Raw genomic sequence first — 24139 nt, 5'->3', positions numbered from 1 at the left:
CTGCTTCCCTGTCATCATTGTGTTATACCAGCCAATAGCACGCCAGAGGGGGAGAAGCCAGCTTGGTGATTGGCTCCCGCAAAATCATATTGGAAGCAGAAAGAAATGCATTGCTCTTCTTGAAACCCTTCTGGAGGGCGAATTCCAATCGCCGGCAGAATTGGCGGGGCTCTCTTTTTTGATGAAAAAATATTTGGACCAGGAAGTTTCTCAACAATAAAACGCGACCATCCAGGGAATGTTTCTCTATAAATCATTTTATCCTGGTCCATCCCCACCATGGGACACGTACAAAGTTTAGGTTTAAGTAAATTGGTTTAAAAGAATAGAATGCAATAAATAACAGGAATGCAGGTGTTTGTTGGTTTTGAATAGATGAGGGTTAACGACATCATTGCGGTTAAGTTTGCCGTACTGGCGTTGCTCTCCAAGGCAGGAAAGACCGCTAGTTTGCAAATGGCAGCATAACTGGCAGCCCTGCCCACATTTCATCGCTTCATCTTCAAATCAATGGAGGACCATGGTTAGGGTCAGAGTGCTAATTTAACATTCAAATGGTAATTAATAGTATGATTCTGATTGACGATCCACATTATTCACACGGACACTCACACTCACACACACACACGATAACACTGTGGTTGGGACAAGTCTTACACTTGTATGGGTCCATGACCCGGGGGGTTAGCATTGGGAGTGTGAGAGTGTAACCATTCAGCCACGGTGTATGAGTACTGGGCCAGACTGGAAGTGAAATGTGGTGACATTAAGGGGAACGGCCATGAGACCGTCTGCAACTCTGTCTCCGACCCCAGCCCTCCTGCCGGGGACGCTGCTGCAGACGTGTGCAATCAGTGTGACGTTGGCTCAGCTTCTACACCATGTAATGGTGGGGAGCGGGTCCCAGGCACCCCCAGTGCTACTGCAGAGCTCCCTCACCGTGTCATCATGAGATTAGGACCCCAGCCGGCCGCAGAGGCAGGCCAAGAGTTTTGTTTCAGGAAGAGTGTTGTGCCCTCTGTACTAAGGGGCACTTTGAGGTTGTGTGTTTACGTGCTGCTGGGTTCTCTGTGTGGGTATTTGTGTAATGTTCTAGTGATGTACATTGGTGGCAGTTCAATTCCTCTCAGGAGGACAAAAAGCAAATATTAATCTGAACTATTAAGAGAATTTATGGAATGTATAATGCATGTCAAAATAGCGCGACCTGTAAATATAAACCTATATATAAGACAAACATTACTATGACAGCTGAATGACTGAAAGATCCTTCAGGCAACCCATGGTCACCCTGGACAATATAACAGGGGTGCTGGAGAAGCCAGCAGCCTGTCTCGTCCGGTCTTCTTTCTTCCATTCCCTGGTGTAGATGGCCCTCCAGATGGCCCAAAGTTCAATTCTGACAAGCCCTAGCCTGGCCTATGAGAATATGCCATCACTTCATGGTCATTCTATGGAGGGGGTCTCCCTGAAGACAAGAATCATGTCCTCAGCTCTTTCTGTAGTCTTAAACACCTGCCCTGAACAGGAGAGCAGAAAAGTGTGAGTCTTAAGTATAATTAGTCTCTTCCCTAAGCACCCATCGTCATGCATGAAATGCTCCCATCTCAATTGGGAGTATAAAATCAAAAGGTCTAAAATCGATAATTGTCTGATCTATCATCTTTGGTGTCTTTAAATACCTTGATGGTACTGGACGGTTCAGCTCGCCAGATCGTCATCAAACAGACGTCGAAGCCTATAACAATATCTTTCCTCTCAGAGTTCAAACCACATGACATGATATTCCACACCACCGTTGAGTGGAACTCTTGTAATCTATTTTTCTTTTGAACGTGGAAATGTTACCTCAGCACGCCCGAGTGAAATGAGTCTACCGGCCCTTTTATGAAATAAAATGTAAAGTGTAAAGAAAAAAGTGTAAAGAAAAGCACATTTGTAAATAAAATAAAGATATCATAATAGATGGGCAGGAAGAGGACTTTACCTTTCTCCTCCCTGCAATGCAGGATGGGTGATATATCATTTTTAAATGATTGCTAATATGCATGTTTAAACCTTATGTAGTTATTAAAGTAAATCCATGTGCGGTTATCATTGGGCATCCTGGCTGCTGTGCTGCGGTGATGACAAAACGCTCCGAATCAAAAGACAATTAAACAAGCCCCAAGGATCCAAAGTCTTCATCAGCCATGAAGAGAACAGCCACACGCATGCCGTCAACAAGAAGCCTGCGTGGATCCAACGCCCCCCCCCCCCCCCCCCCCCCCACACACACACACACACACGTCCTCCTCACCTGACTGCCTGCGGGCCAGACCCCGCCGTGCTGCAGAGGAGCAGGAGGACCTTGGTGGAGCCGCCCTTGTTAAGGAACTCTGAGGACAGGGTCCCTGACCTCTGGCCGCCGGGTCCCGGGCTGAAGGAGTACGGGGAGGAGGGGAGGCTGTGGTGGTACCCTGGAGGAAGAGAAAAGCACCGAGTGAGCACCCAGGGGACTCTGTTGTACGGACTCATTCTTACCTCCATCTGGAGCGTGATAAGCAGCCCCTGAACTTATCTTGTTCTCTCCCTTCCGACCACTCGCTCCTTGTTGATCGGTCTTTTGAGAGATTCTACAGCAATCCCTGCAGGCGTTATCTTTTATTTCATCAGCAAAGCGGATGTGCTCCTTCTTCTGTTTCTGCTACGTCGACGACATCTGCGTGTGGCTTTGACGCGCCGCACAAAGTACCGTCGCTGGTGGTCTGGATCATTTTATAGACCAGAGAGCTTTTGAGGAGAACCATTAGTGACGTCACTACTGGATCAAATGGAATAGAGCCAATTTTGGAAGTGCAAGGACCAGGACAAGGAAAATTCTCATTTGTTCAATGGGTCCCCTTCAACAGATATATTGAAAAATAAATGACATTGGATTAGAGTAGATTGACTATTTCTCTTGAGAGTGGGAGGAGGCAGTTGAAATTGTAATATAAAGCATATGAGGCAAGAAAAAACAGAAAATGGCATGAATAAAATAAAAGGCAAAAATCACATCAGGGAATCGTGATGAGGTCACAAGAAGTGTGACATTGGGTGCAATCACACATCCCACACATAGAACCCTCAAGGAGAGTGATGGTGGTGGTGGTGATAGTGGTGATGGTGGTGGTAGTGGTGGTGATGGTAGTGCTGGTAGTGATGATGGGTGGTGATGATGGTAGTGGAGGAGGTCTGGTGGTGGTGGAGGTGTGGTGGTTACGGAAGTGGAGGTGATGTTGAGGAGATTGTGAAGGGGGATGCGGGGATCAAAGCTAAAACAGTGGTCCTGGCTGTCATGGAGGGGGGCTGGCTGGCTGCTGACTAGCAACAGCCGAGCTATCAGAGGTGTACATAGGTGACAGATGACGCTAGGAACCAGCACACGCGTATACATTCTTTCTCGCTATCTCTTTGCCTGACTCTTTCTTACACACACACACACACACACACACACACACACACACACACACACACACACACACACACACACACACACACACACACACACACACACACACACACACACACACACACACTCTCTCTCTCTTTTCTAAACCCTGTCCCAGGATACACTGGGTTTGGATATTGATTGATCTCCACATTACCCAGGATGCACCTGGCTAACAGAGGGTGCGAGTGTTCATCAATAAACGCCCTGTTTGATCCTGCCAATATCCCTATTGAAGTGCAACATCAACAAAAACATACTGTGAGTGTCCACAGTCCAACGCTCTCTAGGGGACAAGCTTTTGAGACTATTTGGGGGCAAATTGGCTTGTTTGCTGATGATGAAGGGCCTAATGGATTTCCTGCTATGGGAAAGTGACTGAGATGAAGCATTGTATCAAGACACTTGAAGGCTTTCAGGTCATGTATTTTTATCCAAACACACACACACACACACACTTATGTGACCTTGGTGCCTTTGTCTATTTACCTTCACAAGAACACTGAGTGCTAAGTTCTTGCTCTGCAGTGTTATCCTGAAATGATCCCTTCTGTACTTCTAAAAACAGCTTCAGATCACAAAGCAACAGGTTTTGCGTGTCCAGCTGGTCTTCTGAGGGGGGTTGGTGTAGGTGAGCGAGTGTGAGGGAGAGTGAGAGGCTCCTGAAACTGTTATTGTTTGGAGGGAGGGAAAGAGGGGCAGGAACAGGGAGAGATGTGAGAACCAGGGAGAGAGGAGCAAGATATAAATAATACCAGGAGAAAACATACGGCGGGTGGGTGGTTGTGTTTCTGTGCGTATGTCGGGCTGTTTTTTTTCTGTCCTTATGCGTGCAATAAGGATGGCAGGTAGAACTGGAGAGCAAAGACAAAACCGATATTGGGGTTTGGCGATGGGCACAACAAGAGCTTGTCCTGATGAAGCTGCACCTCCTCATGACAGATGTAGACGTGACATTCACGTATATGACATACATACGTGGAGCGAAGCAGATGTTGTCAATGATACTGAACATCTGCATGTGGATTTCGATAACATGAAAGGGCCTGTCTTCTCCGTATGATGGTGAATTATTGCACAGGCTCCATTATCCCCTTCCTCTGTTGAGCAGTCAGCAGGTGACGCTGCGTTTGAAGTCCTGCCGTTGACGTCAGCAGCTGAGTTCGAGGTGTGCATACAGCAGTCTGTCTGGAAACAGCTGCTGGAAGGAGGCCAGAAGAAAGGCCAGGGCATGGAGGGAATAGGACCTGTGGCGGGATGGACTGACTCCCAGACCTCTTTGCAAGTGGTTTTGTGTCCAGGATAGACCCGCTGTGATTTACACGGCCAGGTAGGGAGCATCCCTGGAGGAGTGGTGGCGGTGGCAGTGATGCTGTTGCTGGCAGTGGGGCGATGGTGGTGGTGTTGGTGGTAGTAGTTGGGCGATGGTGGTGGTGGTGGAGGTTTGTTGGTGATGGTGGTGGTGGTGATGGTGGTGGTGATGATGGTGGGGTTGGTGGAGGTGTTGGTGGTGGTAGTGGAGGGGATGCTGACGGTGTAGGGGGATGCAGGGATCAACGATGGATCAGTACTGCCGGCTGTCATGGAGGGGGGCTGGCTGCCTGCTGACTAGCAACAGCCGAGCTGTCAGAAGTGCACAGAGGACACAGATGACACTAGGAACCAGCACACGCACACACATTCTTTCTCGCTAACTCTTTGCCTGACCCTTGCTTCCTTTTGCACACACAGACACGCACGCACGCACGCACGCACCCACGCACGCACGCACGCACGCACGCGCGCACACAGACACACACACACGCACGCACGCACAGACACACACACACACACTCTATTGAAATCCAACACCCACAATGCACTTGGTTCGGATTTTTATAGATGTCCAAATGACCCAGGACGCACCTGGCTAACAGAGGGTGCGAGTGTTCATCAATAAACACCCCGTTTGATCCTGCCCATTATATCCCTCTCGAAGTACAACATCAACAAAAACATGGGGCACAGGATTTCTTGCTATGGGGCCTAATTGATTTCGAAGGGTTTTTCCAGAGCCGGGCCCCCTAGTCGGGCTCCTATAGCCCCGTAATGAGGTTTCTGCCCAGAAACTCTGAATGCAGATCCCTTATTATGACCCGGCACTGATCCAATCCCCCCATTGTTTCACTGAGGATGAGTCAGAGCTCTCCCTGACGTGATCCACCTCACCCCCACTTCCCAGCAGGGAGGGAGGGAGGGAGGGAGGGAGGGAGGGGACAGCTAATGAATCAACCATTCATTCAATATAAAACACCAACACTTGACAACACTCCCTTTACTTTACGACAGGAGTTTATTCTCAGCTTAGCTGTTGGATCAATTGATGGCTTCAAACTAAGCACGGACTGTTCTTTTTGTGCGCTGCCCCAAACCGACGTGTCAGGCTGGTGGACTGAGCTGTCCATCATCCAAGACTTCATCCTTCCACCCCTGCATTGCTTTGACAACAACAACACTGATTTTGTCTTTTGTGGCCTACTACACTGTTGAGATGGGGGGGACTTCCTGAGGTTCAATCCACCATGGTGGTTGGGTTGGAGAATAAAGACTTGTTAGGCGAGAACGAGTCCCTCCTGTCAGACCAAATGTGCTCAAGGTGCTGCTCTGGAGCTCCCAGAGCCCCCACGGTGTCAGGGATCCACCAGGGAGAACACTAAAAAGCATTGGAAAGACGCAGCAGGACTCTTCTGGTCTTCCCCTTTTCGTCTACCAGTTGCAGGCTAGCTAGAGTCTACATGTTGTAGTGTACCTGTTGTAGTCTAGTTGTAGGTGTAACAGGTGTATTTATAGTCATGTTATATTTCACTAAGAGTCCTTTTATTCCTTTAATTCATTATTGTTCCTTTATGTATAAATGTATATTTGTTTTGAACGCTTTTATTTTAATACGTTGGCTTGTGTGTAGTCACTTCCTGTTTATTTCCCGCCGTGCTCTCCAGTCGGAGAGTTGCCCTGCTGGAGAGAGGTAGGAATGGAGAGTGTTTCCGGTTTATTAGTGTTAAGTTATAAAACATGGTCAAAACACAAAACAAACCTAAATAATAATATTTTGAGGTTGTGGTTCTTAGTTGCTGACAAAAAGACGCTCTGTTTAGTGGGTAAACATACTTTTATATTCAGTTCAGCCGTCTTTGTTTGATATCGCGCTTTTTGTGTCCCCTTGTTTAGAGTGCTTGTGAGACGGACAGCACTGACGTATATATTAATGTTTTTCCCACACAGAATAAAAGCTCCCGTGGCAAATCAGCAGTTGTCTCCCGGCTCATTAACACAACGCAGAATTAGCCGATGCAGTCAAGGCCGGCTACATAGGCTACCTGTACCCTACCTATAGTCCACCTGTTGTAGTCTAGTTGTAGTCTACCTGTTGTAGCCTACCTAGTTGTAGTCTACCTGTTGTTATCCACGTGTAGTGACATGTAATGTTTTCCAAATTGTTTTATTTTTACATTCATCAGAAATTGCATGCCAGTAGCCAATAGAATCACAGGACCGGTGTGTTCACCCAAAAGACTCCAGAGTGGCTTCTAGAAAGCTCTGTTATAGGCTCAAAGCTTTGGGTTTAGGTTTTGGGATCTCGGTTCCAACTCCTATATTTAGAAAAAATAAATAACTAGAATTCATTAAATCGAATCCTCCATGGACCCCAGGTCAGATGGGGGACACGCAGGCGAGCAGTGAGAGGGGCCAGTTTGATGAGTTACAAAAGATTCCTCGATGGAGAAAACGCATCAAACCGCCGTTCAATCCGTTAACCAAAGCAGCACAGCGTGTGACGGCGTGGCACTGCCTGACCATCGAGCACGGCATTAAGTTTCAGTAAACACTGTCGCAGTATTTTTGGGTTGTGCTCTACTTAGATGAGCGATGCCCCGTGTTAAAGACGTTCATTTCTCCCCGCAGACTGCTCATGAGAACAGGAGATTCGATTTGTCAGAGAGCATTTAAGTATGATTTACGAAATTTGTGTGTGTGTGTGTGTGTGTGTGTGTGTGTGTGTGTGTGTGTGTGTGTGTGTGTGTGTGTGTGTGTGTGTGTGTGTGTGTGTGTGTGTGTGTGTGTGTGTGTGTGTGCCAAAATTATCCCTTTGGGGCTATGTATTTGTCAAGCTTTCCTGTGTAGTGCTAATGAATTTATTAGCAACTCAACGCATTGGGAGGGGTCGCTTTAGTGTATGCGTGTGAGTGTGTGTGCGCACCAGGCGGTTGGCGAGTGCTCCATGTTTGATCTCTGTGTAGGTGTCGACTGGGTCAAAGTGCTCTGTAGGGTGACAGAGAATGGCCCCTAGATGAAAGAGTCAGAAGTGCTTCATCCACCAGCCTGGGAGGTTTGTCTGGAACAATTATGTCTACTGCGAAACAATTGCATAAGCCACAACATAACCACAAGTCAGCTGATTATTGAGTCTGAGCGGGCAGACCGTTATTTCCGGCCGACTATGGCCTCGCTGAGACTTTTAGATATTACCTGATCAGGGCCCGGTTTCCCGATAACCTCCACTCTTAGCGAGCTACGAAGACTACTACGTTTAGACTTATCAAAGTTGTTTAGCGCTATAGGTGTGGTTCCCGAACGGTCTCTTAGGATTCTTCTTCGGAAACACATCTTCGTACACTGCGCTATCCAGAAAGTGCTGAAATCGATTGCTCATAGTTCGATTTTCCGTTTAATGCGCAGGTGCATGCACAGGGTTCTAAAAAATATTGCAGTCTTTGTGAATTAAACATTGCTCGAAATCCTTCTAGTAGACCTAAACATTTATTTAACCATAGGTGAACAAACTAACATATCCTACACTGATTTAAAAAATATAGAAAAATATAGAAACAGCGGAGGAGATTGAGGCAATTACATCCCTTATTACATCTGTCGCAGCCGTTCAAATGAGGCTATTGATTTTCTGTTTACAAAGGTGTCTGACTTGGCTACCTGTAGGGGTCTGTGTGCGGGCTCTGCACACCGCCCGGCAAGTTTCTATTTGTCAGGTGAAAACTAAATGTCAAGGGGATGAGATGGTGGTTGAGAAAAGTCTTTCAACCACTTATTACATTCACTTGTTGCTTATAATTGTTTATTCGTTTCCCAGTATAATTTCCTTAATTTAGTAGACAGTTTTGTTTATTTTTGATTTGTAAAATATTTGGAATTTATTGGAATTTATTTTGTGTTTGTGTGTCTCCAGCAAAAAAAATAAGAAAGCTTGAAGAAGGTTTCGGGAAACCGTGCCCAGATCAGGACTGGTCTCGACAGGCCCAGATCTGATGTGGCTCACACTGTGATCTGATGACCTGGACCACATTCCCCTGGTGGTCAGGCTCGCATTCTGGTCACACTGCATAGGAGTGTGAACAGCAATCTGGTCACAATGTGGGAAGACGTCATTACTTGTGACGTCATTATCCCAATCCCTGTGCCTACACCCAGCATCGCCCGGAATTCTCCTCCGTCCCCTCGGCAGGTAAACACAGCTCCACACCGTTTATTACCGCTACAGTGCTATTTGAGAGACCGAATATCTGTTGAATACACAATATATTTCTCAGTTTTAGAAAAACAACCTTCGAACTGCATAAAGTTCTGTAGGGGTGTGAGATTTATTTTGATTGCACCACCACAGCAGCGCAATGCTGTTATACATTGGCCTTTCAGTTTTGTTTTTTATTTTTGTGGGAAGGTGAAATCCAAACACAGAATCGGCCACAGAGTTCGCATTCAGGTGTCAAATGTGAACATCAGACCCGTGTACAATCTTGCACATTGCATCAATACAGTTGCATTGAAAAGGTAAATGTAACCAAGGCCTATTATTGGTACACATGTAGAATTGGAAAGTGCCGTTCCAGGTTATATTACAGATTACAATGCAAGCCCATTGTCCTTTTCCTGGATTCAACCTGCACTCTGAAAAGGCCTTCTGCAGTTTGTGTGGCGACAACATCAAATTCTATGCCGATAACCTGGCACAAGGCAAGGTAATGTTTCAAATACGGCTTATATTTAAATAAGGCTTAAAGCTCGGCAACACCAAACGAGTGGTCTTGAGTGTGGCACTCACCTCCCGTTCACTTTTTTATTGGATGCGGGCTCGAAGCGGTGGGCAAGGGATTCTGGGAAGGCTCACAGGCGGGCGCGTAATCGTGGCGCGTGTAAAGGGGAGGGACAAAAGTTGACACGAGTTGACACGCGTTTGGTGGGCCATTAGGCTATCCACATTCTATTCTATTTTCATTGTGTTGAAAGTGATGGACAGCAAAAAGAGAAAGAAGAAAGGAGAAATAATTAAAAATAAAAAAAGTATGTAGCGAAATGCTCCAAAATAACTGATAGATTACGAGCATCGAATAAAGAAGCTGCAGGTGAAATGCTCGTTAAAGCAGGGAGCTTGGTATTTAGCATTAGTTGCAAACATGCTAAGTGTCATGATTATGTCACATTTCAAATAAATCTTTCCCCAATTTGTATTTTATTACTAGCTTGTCAGCTTGGCTATAAAAGCTAGTTAACCGTCAGTATCAGTGTTATTTATCAGTACAAAAGTTGCATTTTTGCATAGGGAACTATTGGTTATGGCGCGTAGATGCGTTACACGCGCTAAAGCAGCATGTTAGGCGCATTACTGTGCGTTCACACCAAACGCGACATTTGTCGCCCGTTCGCGTTGTCACCAAAGTTTTGTCGCGCCACTAATCATAATCTGTTGCTGTGAAGTTTTTCTGTGCGCCACAACAAGATAACCACCATTGCATGTCTTTACCTTTTGTGGAAGAGGGAGTGACGCCGGAGGACCCGACGCAGTCTATTCCTAATATTGTAATGACCACGGAAGAGGCAGTGAATGAAGTATTGATTAGACAGAGATTTATTAGATAGGCCTACCTAATAAACCGTTGGAACACACAAGACCGGAAACATAGCAACGCCGGTAAACAAACCCAGAGAAGCCCAATCCCTATGAGAGCTCCCCACGCTACGGCCATCCGGAGGCACACAGAGCTTTTGGCCATGATATTATATATACCAATATTATATCATATACTATTATATATAGAGCTCCGGGAGTCGCAAACGGCAACATTCACTTTCACCTCCATGCTGCAGTTCACCCCGGACTGCACTGCACTGAGTTTGACGGCTGAACGCTGATTGGCTGTTACGTTACACATGTGACTCAGTGGCCACGCTGTTGAACGCTGATTGGCTGTCATCATTGATTCAAAGTTGAAATATTTCAACTCGAGCGAATTTGTCTCGCCACAAATCCTCGTGAACGCGCTCGCCTGTGCACGGCGAAAGTGTGGCGCGACAAATCAAAACTTGTCTCCGGTTTTCTCTTGCGAAAAATTCGCCCGATACGCGTCTATACGTTCACTTTGTATGGGATCCTGTCGCCCCGTCGCGTTTGGTGTGAACGCACAGTAAGGGTGATTGTAGTGGTTTAAGGAGCCCAATTTATTAGGGCACCAATTTGGGGCGATACGAGGTCCCTTTGCATACGTTTTGTGTGATGCTGGGGAGATCTGAAGGCCGCTGCCAACTGTGGAACGAAAGCACAGAGCCGAATGTATTGGGCAACTGAAGCGGCAGCAGCTTGTAGTTCCAGTGGAAGCACGGCGTGCCTCGGGAAGAGGCGCCCGACAGCAACCTGCTTTTAATTTGTCATCGTTATATCTGTATCATGTCAATCAGTGCGGAATAGTGTTGGCTCTGCTCACTCGTTGCGCTCTTGTTATGCCACCACAGAGGCATGCAGTGGAGGCTTCTCCATTGAGGAGAGGGAGGAAGATCCTCCCTAACATTGTTGAGAATAAAAAATGTAGATGCCCAGACTATTGTAATGAATTAATGCCCTTAAATATGACTACTTTATTGCCTTTGAATATATAATGTTCGTTTCCCTGGGTAAAGGGACATTAGCACCCCCTATCGCCTATTGACAATTACTTCAGGGAGGAACGTCCCCCGTCATCCACCGTTGACTCCCATTCATTTCCCCGAAAGTACTGGCGGCCGGTGGATAACATGGGTTTCAATGGGAGAGAGGAGGAAAGTCCTCCTCTGAGTGGGTGGGACCTTAAGGGGTCTGATTCGCGCAAAAAATCTATCCGTCTGCGCTATGAACCAATAAGCAGGATCCCTGGATGTTGAGCAGTGTTGCCAGATTGGTCAGATTTCCCACCCAATTGGGCTACTTTTAACCATGTTAGGCTGGAAAAATTATCATTCGGCGGGAAATCTGCCCAATCTGGCAACGCTGTCGATAACAAACCCGGTCTGCATTGCCGCGGTGCTCAGTCAGAGACGCAGAGCAAGTGAAATCTGCGATAGCGAGATCCTAAATGCACAATGGAAACGGAGGACATTGTTAACGTCTTATTAAAAAAAGCATTCCATTCATTGAGTTACAGTGCTAAGTTAGCGACCAAAGAAAGAGGTAGACCACTTCCCAAAATCAAGGTGACCACTGACCAGAAGTAATGGCAACGTCAGTGTTGTGAGTGCTACATGGTTTGCTAGGTACGCATGGCTTACTGGTAGCATTACAAGCAATCGACTTTATTGCTGGCCCTGTTTGCTTATGAATAATAGCAAATCTCCAACGTGGGCTGTTCATGGTTTCACTGATGTGGTAAATCTTGATAGGGCAACCAATCGCCACGACAAGTGTCAAGATCACGTTGGTGAGCACCAACGTGATCTTGACACCCGTCGAGATCTAGGCCCAATGATAGGCCCAGATTTTTTTATTTACTTTTACAAATCAATAGTAGGCCTGATTTGACTAATATGCTTTGCATCCTTTCCTTCTCAAATTACAGTGATGCCACTGGTGGCTTTGTATAAATTGTATTCACATAACTCCCTCCCTGCTATTTTGTAGTTCACCAAAACACCTTGAAACAACTTGAGTCTCACATTCTTATGCCACCATACACCAACAGTGCAAGCAGGCCAATGGCAACCAAGCGCGCAGTCCTTCCTCCCTCACTTTAAAAACCACCAGCCGCCACTGATATCAACCGTTTTGCTCCAGCCACTTAACGTGCGTTTGGTACCCCCAATCCGAGTGATCGATGACGATGCAAACGTTAAGTTTTAAGCTCGTGCATGTTTCCGCACGTGAAGACTTCATGCCTGTCTACGCTTCAACCTCGTGCATGTTGCAGAAAATGTGAACAGCTCCCCCTGGGGTCACACTTTTCAGTGGGTCGCAGAATTCAAAACATTTGTAATGGGGGAAAAGAAAGCGGTCCATGGTCTTCATGATCACCTGCGATTGGTGCAGGGGCTTCCCGGCTGTGAAGGGGAGGGGCCTGGAATGCGTACACCACGTCGCTATCGGTGATGGATGTGAGATCGTCTTCATCCGAGAAGCTCCGCTGGAAGCCGGTGGTGTAGAGCTCTGATAGGATGACCTGGAGGAGGGGGCGCAGTCAACGATGATGGTGATGAGGGTGATGGCTTTTAAAATAATTGAGTAATTCATTAAATTAAACAATAAATAATAAGAAAAAATAAATAAAAAATAATAATAAGAGTGAGAGAGAGGATAAAAATGTGAGAGAAGGAAGAGCTCAACTCCCATTAATGTGCTTGTTTGGAAAGTCACAGGAATGACATTATAAGAATGAAGCTTATCGCACCAAATACACGCGTCGCTTCGATTGCAAAGAGCAACTTTATTTACCCCTCAAGTGGAACAAATGTTTCTCAACCCGAATGTTGACTTTGACTAGAAGATAGCCAATTCGCCTCAAGCCGGGGGAAGTTGAACGTGCTTCCTCGTCTGTGACCAAAAGTTCCCTTCTCAAATAAAAGGGATTCATTACATTGACTATTTTTGGGTGGCCTGCGTGATCACAGCTCCCTCTGTCCTCATCAATGCTACCACTGTGGCCCCGCCGGAGCCTGGCAGCAGTCAGGTCCTGGCAACAGGAATAGATCACTATCAATTTATTTTTTGCCATTTATTTTAAGCCTTAGTTTTCCACCATGTTGAGATGTATGATAAACTTGTGTGGTCCCTTGCCTCTTATCATTTATATTTGTATCTTTTTGTTTCACTTTGTTTCTCACCATAAGCTCCAAGCGGAGGATGATCCTCAAGGTTCTAGTTTACGGAGTCCCACCCCGTCTCATAAACGAAGAGTAGCGGTAGTGAACACACCAGCGTCTTTCTAGAAAGGCTTTTCAACTAGAAGGAGCTGCTTCTTGCTGGAAAGTCTCCTTGGAGGGTATCCTGTCAGCCGCCCATCACAGAAAGACTGATAATGACAGCCAAAAATATTGTGTGTTTACCATGTTTATAGACACGACAATCTTGTGGTGTTGCTACTGGCACGCCTTTTGAACAAGCCACTATTCCGAACAAATTGGAAATGTTAATTTATAGAAGTGTCTCATGGAAAGCAGAGGCTAACCAAGCAAATCCCCCTCATGCAAGTCATCTGAATATGGGTAAGATAGCCAAACGTAGAAATATATCTCTGCTTATCTCTAATATAAAGTGAATTCTACAAGTTAAATGTATTACTATCATTATTATTCATATTATTGTTTTAAAGTTGATATATTCAAGCATGCCTGCGTCAACTCACTGAAAAATGTTGCATGTCACTTCACCTCACTAGCTTGCTTTGTCACCGTCACAAAACCGGAGTAAGAAAACAACAAACACAGCGAGCCAGTGACAGGTCGGGAGACGGCTCAGAGGTGGAGGAATGAATCAGCGCAGGTGGAGCCTCTCCTGCCAGTCAGTCAGGGGTGGTGTTAGCAGACAGACGGAGGGGGGCTTGGGCAGGCGTCGGCACGGAGGACAAACAACATCAGCCCCATTCCTCGCTCAGCAGGGGGGCGCTTCTTAAAGCTCCGAGCTGGAGATAATAACGGCATCTCTCCCCCTCTGCTCTGTCTCTCAAGCACAGACACACACACACACACACACACACACACACACAACCCCTCTCTTGCTTCGTTCGCCCACCCACCCAGACAAACACACACACAACCCCTCTCTCTTATTTGTCGCTCACCGATCCGATCCATGATCACACAACTACTCTCTTGCTTTTCGTTCTCTCTCTCTCTCTCTCTCTCTCTCTCTCTCTCTCTCTCTCTCTCTCTCTCTCTCTCTCTCTCTCTCTCTCTCTCTCTCTCTCTCTCTCGAATATTATTTGGAGCTCTATGGTCGCCTGTTGCCATGCTATTCATGGAGACAGCAGACCTGCCAACCTTTACCTACACACTCATTGACATAGATAAACTGATGTCTGTTGGGAGGGTTATACCTGGTCTGGGCGGAGTTTGCCCTCCTCTGCCACCATGGCTCTCAGGTACCTCAGGGTACCCATCAGAGGCACAGCCAGACCCACCCGCAGGTATCGCTGGCCCTTGGCGCTGAACACTAGGGTCACACACAGCGGCCTGAGAGAGAGAGCGAGAGCGAGAGCGAGAGCGAGAGCGAGAGCGAGAGAGAGAGAGAGAGAGAGGGGGAGATGGAAAAAGAGAGAACAAGAGAGATGGCGAGAAAGAGGGAGAGAGAGAGTTAGTTAGATTAATACATGACATTTAGGACATAACATGGATGTTCTGCAGGTCAGTGAAGCCAATCACATCATCCCACCATAAACAGCTTTATCATCACAGACTAATTAAGGGAAGTGAGAGGTAGAGAGAGAGAGAAAGAAAGAGAGACAGAGAGAGAATGAAAGAAAGAAAGAATGAAAGCAAGAAAGAGAGAATGAAAGAAAGAAGGAGGGGGAGGAGAGAGAGAGAAGCAATAAGGGAAGGATTGAGGGATCATGGGTTAAACAAAGACAGAGATCGAGAGAAAGAGAGCAAGGAAAACAAGGTCAAAATAGTTTTCATTTACATTTTTGTATTGTATACTATACAAACTGTGTGTGTGTGTGTGTGTGTGTGTGTGTGTGTGTGTGTGTGTGTGTGTGTGTGTGTGTGTGTGTGTGTGTGTGTGTGTGTGTGTGTGTGTGTGTTTGTGTGTGTGTGTGTGTGTGTGTGTGTGTGTGTGTGTGTGTGTGTGCAGATGTTTCACCACTGAAGCACGCCAATGTGCCAATACTTCAATGTTTGGGAGGTGTGATCAATACCAAGGTCAACATGTGTGCAAGCGTGATTTAGGTGTGTACCACAAGGTACCAAGAAAATATAGCTGTATTCTCCACAGATAACATCACCTGGGGGGTAAATAGATTGTAGAATTCTTACGTTGGTATCTAATGCAGTGGACCTTCCCACACTGAATGAGAAACTGTATTTGTATGCAGTATGTGTATTATTTGTATTTTAATCAGCTATTATTTAATTGTTGCTTGATAGATATTGCTTAAGTGCGTTACTAAAGTGGTTTGGTTGCTAGCTTGTGTTTTTTTCTTATCTTAAATAATAATATCTTATTCAACACTATTCAACGTTTATCGCATGAGGAATCCAATCCCCTCCATTAATTTCCGAGAAAATCCCTTCTGTGAGCTGACTTAACCATACATTTAGAAGGCTGTTCTTCAACGAGAAAAACAGCTACAGCTACTTAATGAGAAATGGGTGAAAGGCACTTATTTTTCCTCCCAAAATGTATAAAACTTCGGACAAGGCATTCTCGTTGCCTACATCTTAAGCATAGTTAAAATCTTGATCATGATAGGTCAATAACGTTCCAAGACTGTGCAAGACTGTTACTTTTTCATTTGTTTATAAGATGTAGCCCCTCTGATCTGGTGTGTTGTGTTTCCGCTCACTATCTCAGACAGCCAGGCCTGGCTACCACACGGCCTGCTGAACTCCCTGATGCTGCCCGTCCTTCAGCCAGGCTGATAGACTACTGCACTGAGAGAAAGCCGGTTTGTGTTTGTGTGTGTGTGTGTGTGTGTGTGTGTGTGTGTGTGTGTATGTGTGAGTGTTCTATTCAAATCTTGCATCGTGTTTGCTGCTTGGCAAAAGCATGTCTGTGTGTGTGAATGTTGGTGTGCTCATTCACTTACATGCAAAGACATGTTACAGTTCTTTTTCTGTGCATGTGTGCATGTTTATATGTTTGCGTGTGCAGGTGCTTGTGAGTGTGTGTTCTTGTGTGTGCATGAGCAACAGCTCGGAAACGGCACTTTTACAAACCCCATTCCACACTTAACACTTATTTATTCTATTATTGATTTATAAGCTGCCATGCATTATCATTTTTGTGTATTCAGTGTATCTTCTGTCTAGAATATTCCCTGCCTTGTTCATGTGTTCGGGGCCACTACACCGTTACAAAATGCTGCAGTGACAATAAATAAACAGAAATCTGTAGAGATGGAGAACATACTGACATTTGTTTACCCTATCGACGTGCTTCAGAGAGGTAAACACAGATTAAACCAATAAAACAAAGTCAACATTTAACAACATACCACAACATAAAACACAACAAGATATTCCATTATATAACATATCGCAACGTATTACTACTTATAATAACAACACAAGTTATAGATACCTGGTCTGGCGTAGGGGGATGGGCAGGGAGATACAGGAGAACGGGTCGAAGGTGTTGCTCTGTTTAAGGCAATGGGGGCATGTCAGTGAAGACCTGCAGAAAGAGAGAGAGATAGAGAATATCAAACATACTTTGTCTTTTTATCAAAATGACCTCTGTTCATTTCATTGTGTTGTATAAACATCACTGAGGTTGCAAGGTAAGACATTTCATATTTTATATTTTATATTCTCCTTCTCAGATGCTGCAATGTACTAAAACCAGGCTGATGTCCATTTCCATGCCAACCTGACCAAAGTCACAGATAGAAGGAAGGAGCTCGTAGGCCAAGTTACCTTCCCCATTAAAGCCAAAGCCGGCAGTCATCTAGGACAGAACACGATGGAAAATGTGTTTTCATGTGAAAATACATTATAACAGTAGTATTATTTACAAGGCTTGTGGTTACAGTTACACAATAACACATCCACCGATATAGCCAAATTCACACACACACACCTTAATGTATTTATTGTGTATTATCACATGCAATTTCTGTCTTAATATAAATTGAGATTCAATTCAATCCAATTCCATTACATTTTTAGGGGCATTTTCCAAATGTAAGTGTTTCTGTCTTCTTCTGACAACACCCTCCCATACTGGTGGTGGGAAAACCGCATATCTACCACAGTGGCTCTGGGGTATTTCCGTCATGTATAATATCGAAATAGAACACTAGAAGTATATATAATAAATATATACAATATATATATATAATACACTCAGTGAGCCTGGCTGATGAGCAGCAGAACAAAAGGAAATCCACAAAGAGACAAGATAGAGAGAGAGACTGGGGAGAAGAGGGCATATCTAAGTCTGGCCCCATGCGGAGCAGAGCTAAAGAGGTGAAGGGAGGGTGAGACAGAGAGCTTCTGCGTCCTCCCAACCAGATTACAAAAACAATGGTGGAGTCTAAGACGAGAAACAAAGACAATCCGGTTTGGCCCGTAACCCAATAACCACATTCGGTGGGAAGCACAGTGTTACTGTTCTCACACTGTGCACTTTCTTTCTTTAACTTTGTGAACGTTCTACCTCTTTATCTGTTGTTTTCATTGCTAAAATTATGACATATTTGTAATAGTTGATGTTGAATACAGAAGCGTCAGCCTGGACGCTGACGGGCATGACACTGCCCTCGTATTGAATTCAACAAATGCAATTGCTTCTAAGCCTGTAGGATTTGGTAAGGGTACTGTTCCATCAGGCACTGTAAGCAGAAATATGTATCTTTATCGAAAACAGAAAATAACAAGATATGATCTTGCCCTTGTTGTTGATGCAAGTTTCCTTAAGTTGCAAACAAACTGTGGAGAAGAGATCAGCACAACAACCCAGAACATCGAGATATGGTAACTAGTACTGTCAAGCGATTAAAATATTTAATTGCGATTAATCGCAAAAAAAAATATCCCTTGATTTCGTGATGCTAGCCTTTTAGTGAGATCAGAGAGTGTTGAGAAGGACAATAATAAAATATATTTGGTAAGATGGATATAAGAAGAGAGACCCGCAGTGAATTCAACCCGGTCCACTTGACATCGGGTAGGTGCATGACAGTGGTAGGCCTACCGTAAAACTTCAATAGCCCAGGCATTTATTTGTTTCAATCACTGAACTTTCGAACAAAACTCTTGCTCAGCAAAGATGGGAAACACTGTAACATTTATAATTTTAACCAGTATGAATATTCCTACCGTACGTAGGCCTATACACATTACCAGGCTATCGAATAACGCCCACACACACCCACACACCCACACCCACACACCCACACACACACACACACACACACACACACACACACACACACACGCACACACACACACACACACACACGGTGGCAGAGTGGTAATCGGGAGAGTCGGGAGAATTCCCAGTGGGCCGTTAACGTTTCGGGGCTGTCGGGCTGATTACTGCGGGATAACAATATTGCGTTGATAAAAGTTCCTTGCAGCGCCGTCCGGCAGCCTAAGCTGTGCGCCCGTAACCTCTCACTCACTCAACAGACGCAACACTCACAAACTGTCAACGTCGCAACCAAGTTGATTTTGTCGAGAGGGGAGTAACTGAGTGGCCCCTCCCGTAGTAGTACAGCCCAGGTGGGCCTTGAACTGCGATTGGTCAGAAAGACGTAACAGCTAATGATTACATTGAACTCTCGTGCAGGCTCAAACAGAGTGATTCACAAACCACACACACTTTTAAGGAGTTTTTCACCCGCTCCCTATCCTTGCTTGCCCCAAGTTCTTGCGGGGTGCTTGTTGTTTTGTTTCCAGTGTAGCCAGATCCGGAATGGTGTTGTAGTTTTTCTAATGTGACTAGTTGTTGCTAGACAGCAGGTGAAAAAACGACAACGTTTGCCAAGCCAAAAGAGCATTAATCGCGCGATAAAAAATTAACGCCGTTAATAAAGTGATTATTAAGGTATGCCGGTGACTTGTGATTGCAAACATTATGGACCACCCTGAGCTGGAGTTGAACTGCCCTAGCCTCCAGGGGGAGCCAGCACAGGTGTTGGAACTGGAACTTACCCACATGATCCCTTGATGTGAGCCCCAGCACTACCCTGACCAACCTATTCTGAGAAACTTGCAGTTTGTCTTTTAGGTCCATAGTAAGACCACCATACCATGAGCCAAGGCCGTAATCAAAGCAGCATAAAACCAGTAAATTAGCTAGCAGTCTGAGGCTAACTGCATTAAGGAATGGAGCTTTCCTAGCTAGGAATCTGGATCGGCCATTGACCTTGCTCATGACCTTTGAAGCCATGCTCCCCCCATATAGGTTGCTGTCTAAACAGCATCCTAAATAGTTACTGAGGGCTTGGTAGGAAAGAGCTGCCCACCAAGGCTGATACTGGAAAACTCTTTCTTGTGCAGTCTTGGCTTAGAGCCAAACACTGAATTCAGTTTTGGCCACATGAAGAGATAATTTACTGTCTAATAGCCAGATCCTGATCTTACTGAATTCCTCTTGCAAAATGGCATGCAGCTCAAGCTCATTTATGTTCTCATTGCAGGCGGACTTCATGTCATTGATGTAGTTTAAAAACAGTAATGGCCCCAAGACGCTCCCTTGTGGAACTCCACAAGTTACAAGTTGTACCTTGGATATATGACCTTGGTATTCAGTCTTTTGGGATCTACCCGAGAGGTAGGAAACAAACCATCTTAAGGCGGAATGGGCACATGCCCAAGGCTGACAACTTGTTGTACAGTAGGCTATGATCGACCGTATCAAAGGCGTTCTGTAAGTCAATTAGGATCATGCCACATAGTTTGCCGACATCTGTTTCGCCCCTTATGAAGTCAGTTAGGTACAGTAGACATGAGTCAGTTGAATGTGACTGTCTAGGAAATCTAGGATGCTTATCTAAGACAAAAAGCATTACCAGTTATTGTATTACTCTCTCCATTGATGTAAAAGAGGTAAATAAGAAGGAGGATATAGCCAATCACTTTAACACTTATTTTACCTCAGTTGCCCATAAACTTGTGGAGAAGCTACCACTCAGCCCAAGATTGTACGGGCCTGAACACATTCAGGATTTTTATGCTAAGATAGGTGTGACTCCCAATAGTTTTTTCGGTAGAAAAAAAATCGGTGACAATATTATGGTGTTTTCCCAACAAGTAAACAGTATTTGAGTTCCAGAAAACATGTTTTTGAAGCTGTTTGCTGGAAATAGCTTTTAGGAAAGCACCCACCTTTCCCTTCGGCGGCAGCTCCGGCGGGGTGAGCTGGGCGCCAGAGAAAGGGATTGTACTCCCGGAGCTTAGCTGCAGGGCTAGCGCCGAGTTCCCACCGCCGGAGCTGCTCGTCCGCTGGTCCACAAAATGTTAGCGACACTCTGATTGGAGGGGAGTGGGGAAGTGGGAGGCAATATTCAAATGTGCCCCCTTCCTACGCAGGAGGGGGCGCCGAAACTGCCTCGCTCGTTTGGTAGCTGGAGGCGGGCTGCTTCCAGAAATGCGTATCTCACTCAAAAAATCATGTACAGACTTATTTCAATGTTTGAATGCGTGTGGGAGCACCATCTACCCACAGCAACACCCCAAATCCCAGGAAAAGTGCTGTTTTCATAATATGTCCCCTTTAACCCTTTAAGGCCCCATGCTAAAGGGCCTTTAAAGGGCCTTAACATGCTAAAGGGCCTTAACCAAAGCCACAGGGCTAGATAATATCTCAGTCAGGGTCTTGAAAGATGCAGCTGATCTCATAGCCCCTTTGTTGCTCATATTATTAATCTGTCCTTGGAGCAAGGCACTGTTCCTGATGAAAAAGCCCTAGACGTCTCGTATGTGCCGTCACGCTCCCTGCGACTGGCGTGGACAAGACCAACAATCTCCCCATCGGCATAACTCAAACTCTCCACATGCCCCAACTTATAATGGTTTTCACCTCTTTTGATGCTTTTATCCTCACCTTGGAAAAAAACTAACATTATCAAACTTCTTCACGAAAATGTTTTCTTTGGATGAAAAATTATCATTTAAATCCACAAACAACATATGTGTAATCCGGGGCACATAAAGACTGGGACCAGAAAATAATTACTTTCTCTCCATTGTAACCCATTCATATTTTTCGATCTCTTAGGTCCCATAGGGTCTACCGGAAGGGGCGTGACATCGCCACTCTATGGCCAGAGGACCAGCATCCTTTCTTAACTGGCAAACAAAATAATCTTTCAGTTTAACATGTTCTAGAAAGGTTCATTAATTGACAGTCCCAGGGGTTGACACTAAGGTTTCAAAAGCACTTGCCCATCGGGCAAGTAAAGGTCAGGTTCAATTTGCCCGAAGGTAATGTTCACTTGCCCAAATTATAATCAGAATCGTGAACGGGCCTCTTTTTGCCAGGCACCCGGCCTGGTTTTGGGGGGGCTGAAGTGATTTCAGTCCACCGTTGCAACCTATTAAAGCTATCGCCAAGTTTTATGTAGACCTGCATGATTTTATGCAAATTTACATAACTAAATGTAAGAGGTAGTAGCAAAGATATGTCTTTTTCAACTTTCAAGTTTCTTGTAGCTCTAACTGAATAATCACAATCGCGTTTCTAGTAGTGTTGTCAGTCACGATACTGGATTTTCTAACTTCGACAATATACCTGGAAAAATATCGATATTCTATACCATTTACGATATATGGGTAAAAGTTTTTTTCAGGAAAGAACATACCCAAAGTAAATAGAGTATATATCCACAACTGCAAGGGCGATAATGTCATCTTTGTGCCAAAAGAAAGATTGTTGTGCAAGTGAAATATTCAATGGGGATAATACTTGGTTAAGGTGGATAGAGCCATGGAACACAGCATAAGTGGAAGATAACATTTCCACCTGAAATAATTATCAGTTGGTCGTCATCAGATGGGAGCGCTGTCTTACTATGAGACACAAATAAAGGTAGATATCTTACAATTTTGACACTTGGCACCTCTAGGCAGATTGCTGCATGACATTCGCCATTCAAATTGTAGTGGTTAAAGCATTCTGCATTTTGGTCACTTGCCATAACACTGTCATGTGTTTTATCAAAACACCATCAGTAACATTTAAATTGAGTGTGGACGGCTCTTTTGTTTGTCCGATTTCTTTCAGTGTTCAGTGCCTGTTTGGGAGAAATGCATTTTTTGAAAGTTAAGCCTTTGTTTTTGTTTCATTTGAATATGCCTTTCGTCAACAGTGGTTTGGGGTTTTAAAACTAAAATGAAAGTGCCTTACTACTGGTGAACGACGTTGCAGAACATATATGGTACACTTTTGTGTTGATTGCATGGAAAAGGGAATAACAAGTTACAAATTAATTGGTAAGAGCCTGGTAATATAATGGAAACAAACAAGACTTCCTTTTACAGTACAGTTTCAGCTTACTTACTGGATAAATTGTCATGTTTAACTTAGTAACGTTTCAGAACATATATGTTACAAGTTTGTGTTGATTGCATGGAAAAGGGAATAACCAGTTACAAATTATATGGTAAGAGCCTGGTAATACCATGAAAAAAAAACAAGGCTTTTTACCCAGTATTTAAGAAGATGTACCATGACAAAAGAGGAAAACTGTTCCTGCAAGGGTTGTTACCAGGTAAGTATTGCTGTCATTTTTCAACTTGAATAAAAACAATTCCGTAGATTCAGAGGTAAATCGAATAAACCTTTTATAAATTGGTGTAGCTATGAACAATAACTATACAAGAAAAAGTAATTTATTGGAAAGTACTATGTTAATTTCTAGATAGTATATAATTAAACTTGTGCTGTTACCAACATAAACCTTGGATAACTACAATTGTAACTTGAATTGATGGGTAATAGAAGTGTTGTGTCTAAGAATTGGTTGCCTACTTTCCTAGGAAGTACACAATTATATCTGAGTTATTACTATAACAGTTACAACTACACAGTACTTAGTTGAGTTGATGGGTAATAGTGGAGGTTTTTCTTAGTACTTCAGCTGTAGTTCCTCTGTATTTACCATTCCTATTACCAGTGGTAATTACCCAATAATATCTATGATTTACCATATATTTACCGGGTAAATACTTAGTCATCAGGGGACTGTAAGAGGAAGGGTTATCGATGTGGTTAGTATAAATGGTTTATTTATGTTATTTTTTCTCTTTATTCTAAAAAAATTATAGACTCCTTGCTCTCAAGGTTACCTTCAGCTTCTCGCTGAAGATCAGCTGGGCCTCAAGCCCATTGAAACCCACTTCTAAAGAGTTAACGTGGCGGAAGGCATTTCTCAAAGGAGATGTTTTTGCTTTACTTCCAACCAGATTCACCAAGAGCGAAGAGAGCAAGAACTTAGTTATTAGTTCATATTGGCCGAGGTCACAAATGCACTCAGTCACATTCTCTCTCTCTCTCACACAAACCCACAGACATACACAAAAAAACAAAATCCCTCATCAAAGGCAGAGCCTTTATGCCTCTAGCAATCTCTATAATGTATCTACGCAAACCACTTTGACTTTGTCTTTCAGTTTAACACACAAACACTCAAACACACACACCCTTGAAACACACACACACACACACACACGCACGCAAAGATAAATAGACACATACACATGCAGTGAGAGGAA

The 24139-nt window shown here is 44.5% G+C and overlaps 1 protein-coding gene across 2 annotated transcripts in view; it reads right to left on the bottom strand.

Moving 5' to 3' along the window:
• usp43a (ubiquitin specific peptidase 43a) overlaps positions 1-24139 on the bottom strand; it is a 105925-nt gene that overhangs the window by 36252 nt on the left and 45534 nt on the right. For both annotated transcript variants that reach the window (XM_056585693.1, XM_056585694.1), the window contains exons 4-7: positions 17001-17093; positions 14797-14932; positions 12780-12924; positions 2300-2459 (exon numbers count right to left, since the gene is read on the bottom strand). In XM_056585693.1, the coding sequence (XP_056441668.1) occupies positions 2300-2459; positions 12780-12924; positions 14797-14932; positions 17001-17093 (534 nt within the window). The remainder of the gene's footprint in view (positions 1-2299; positions 2460-12779; positions 12925-14796; positions 14933-17000; positions 17094-24139) is intronic.

The sequence above is a fragment of the Gadus chalcogrammus genome, chromosome 3 (genome assembly GCF_026213295.1).
Source record: "Gadus chalcogrammus isolate NIFS_2021 chromosome 3, NIFS_Gcha_1.0, whole genome shotgun sequence".
Taxonomy (NCBI): domain Eukaryota; kingdom Metazoa; phylum Chordata; class Actinopteri; order Gadiformes; family Gadidae; genus Gadus; species Gadus chalcogrammus.
This window is presented reverse-complemented; position numbering and strand designations above follow the sequence as displayed.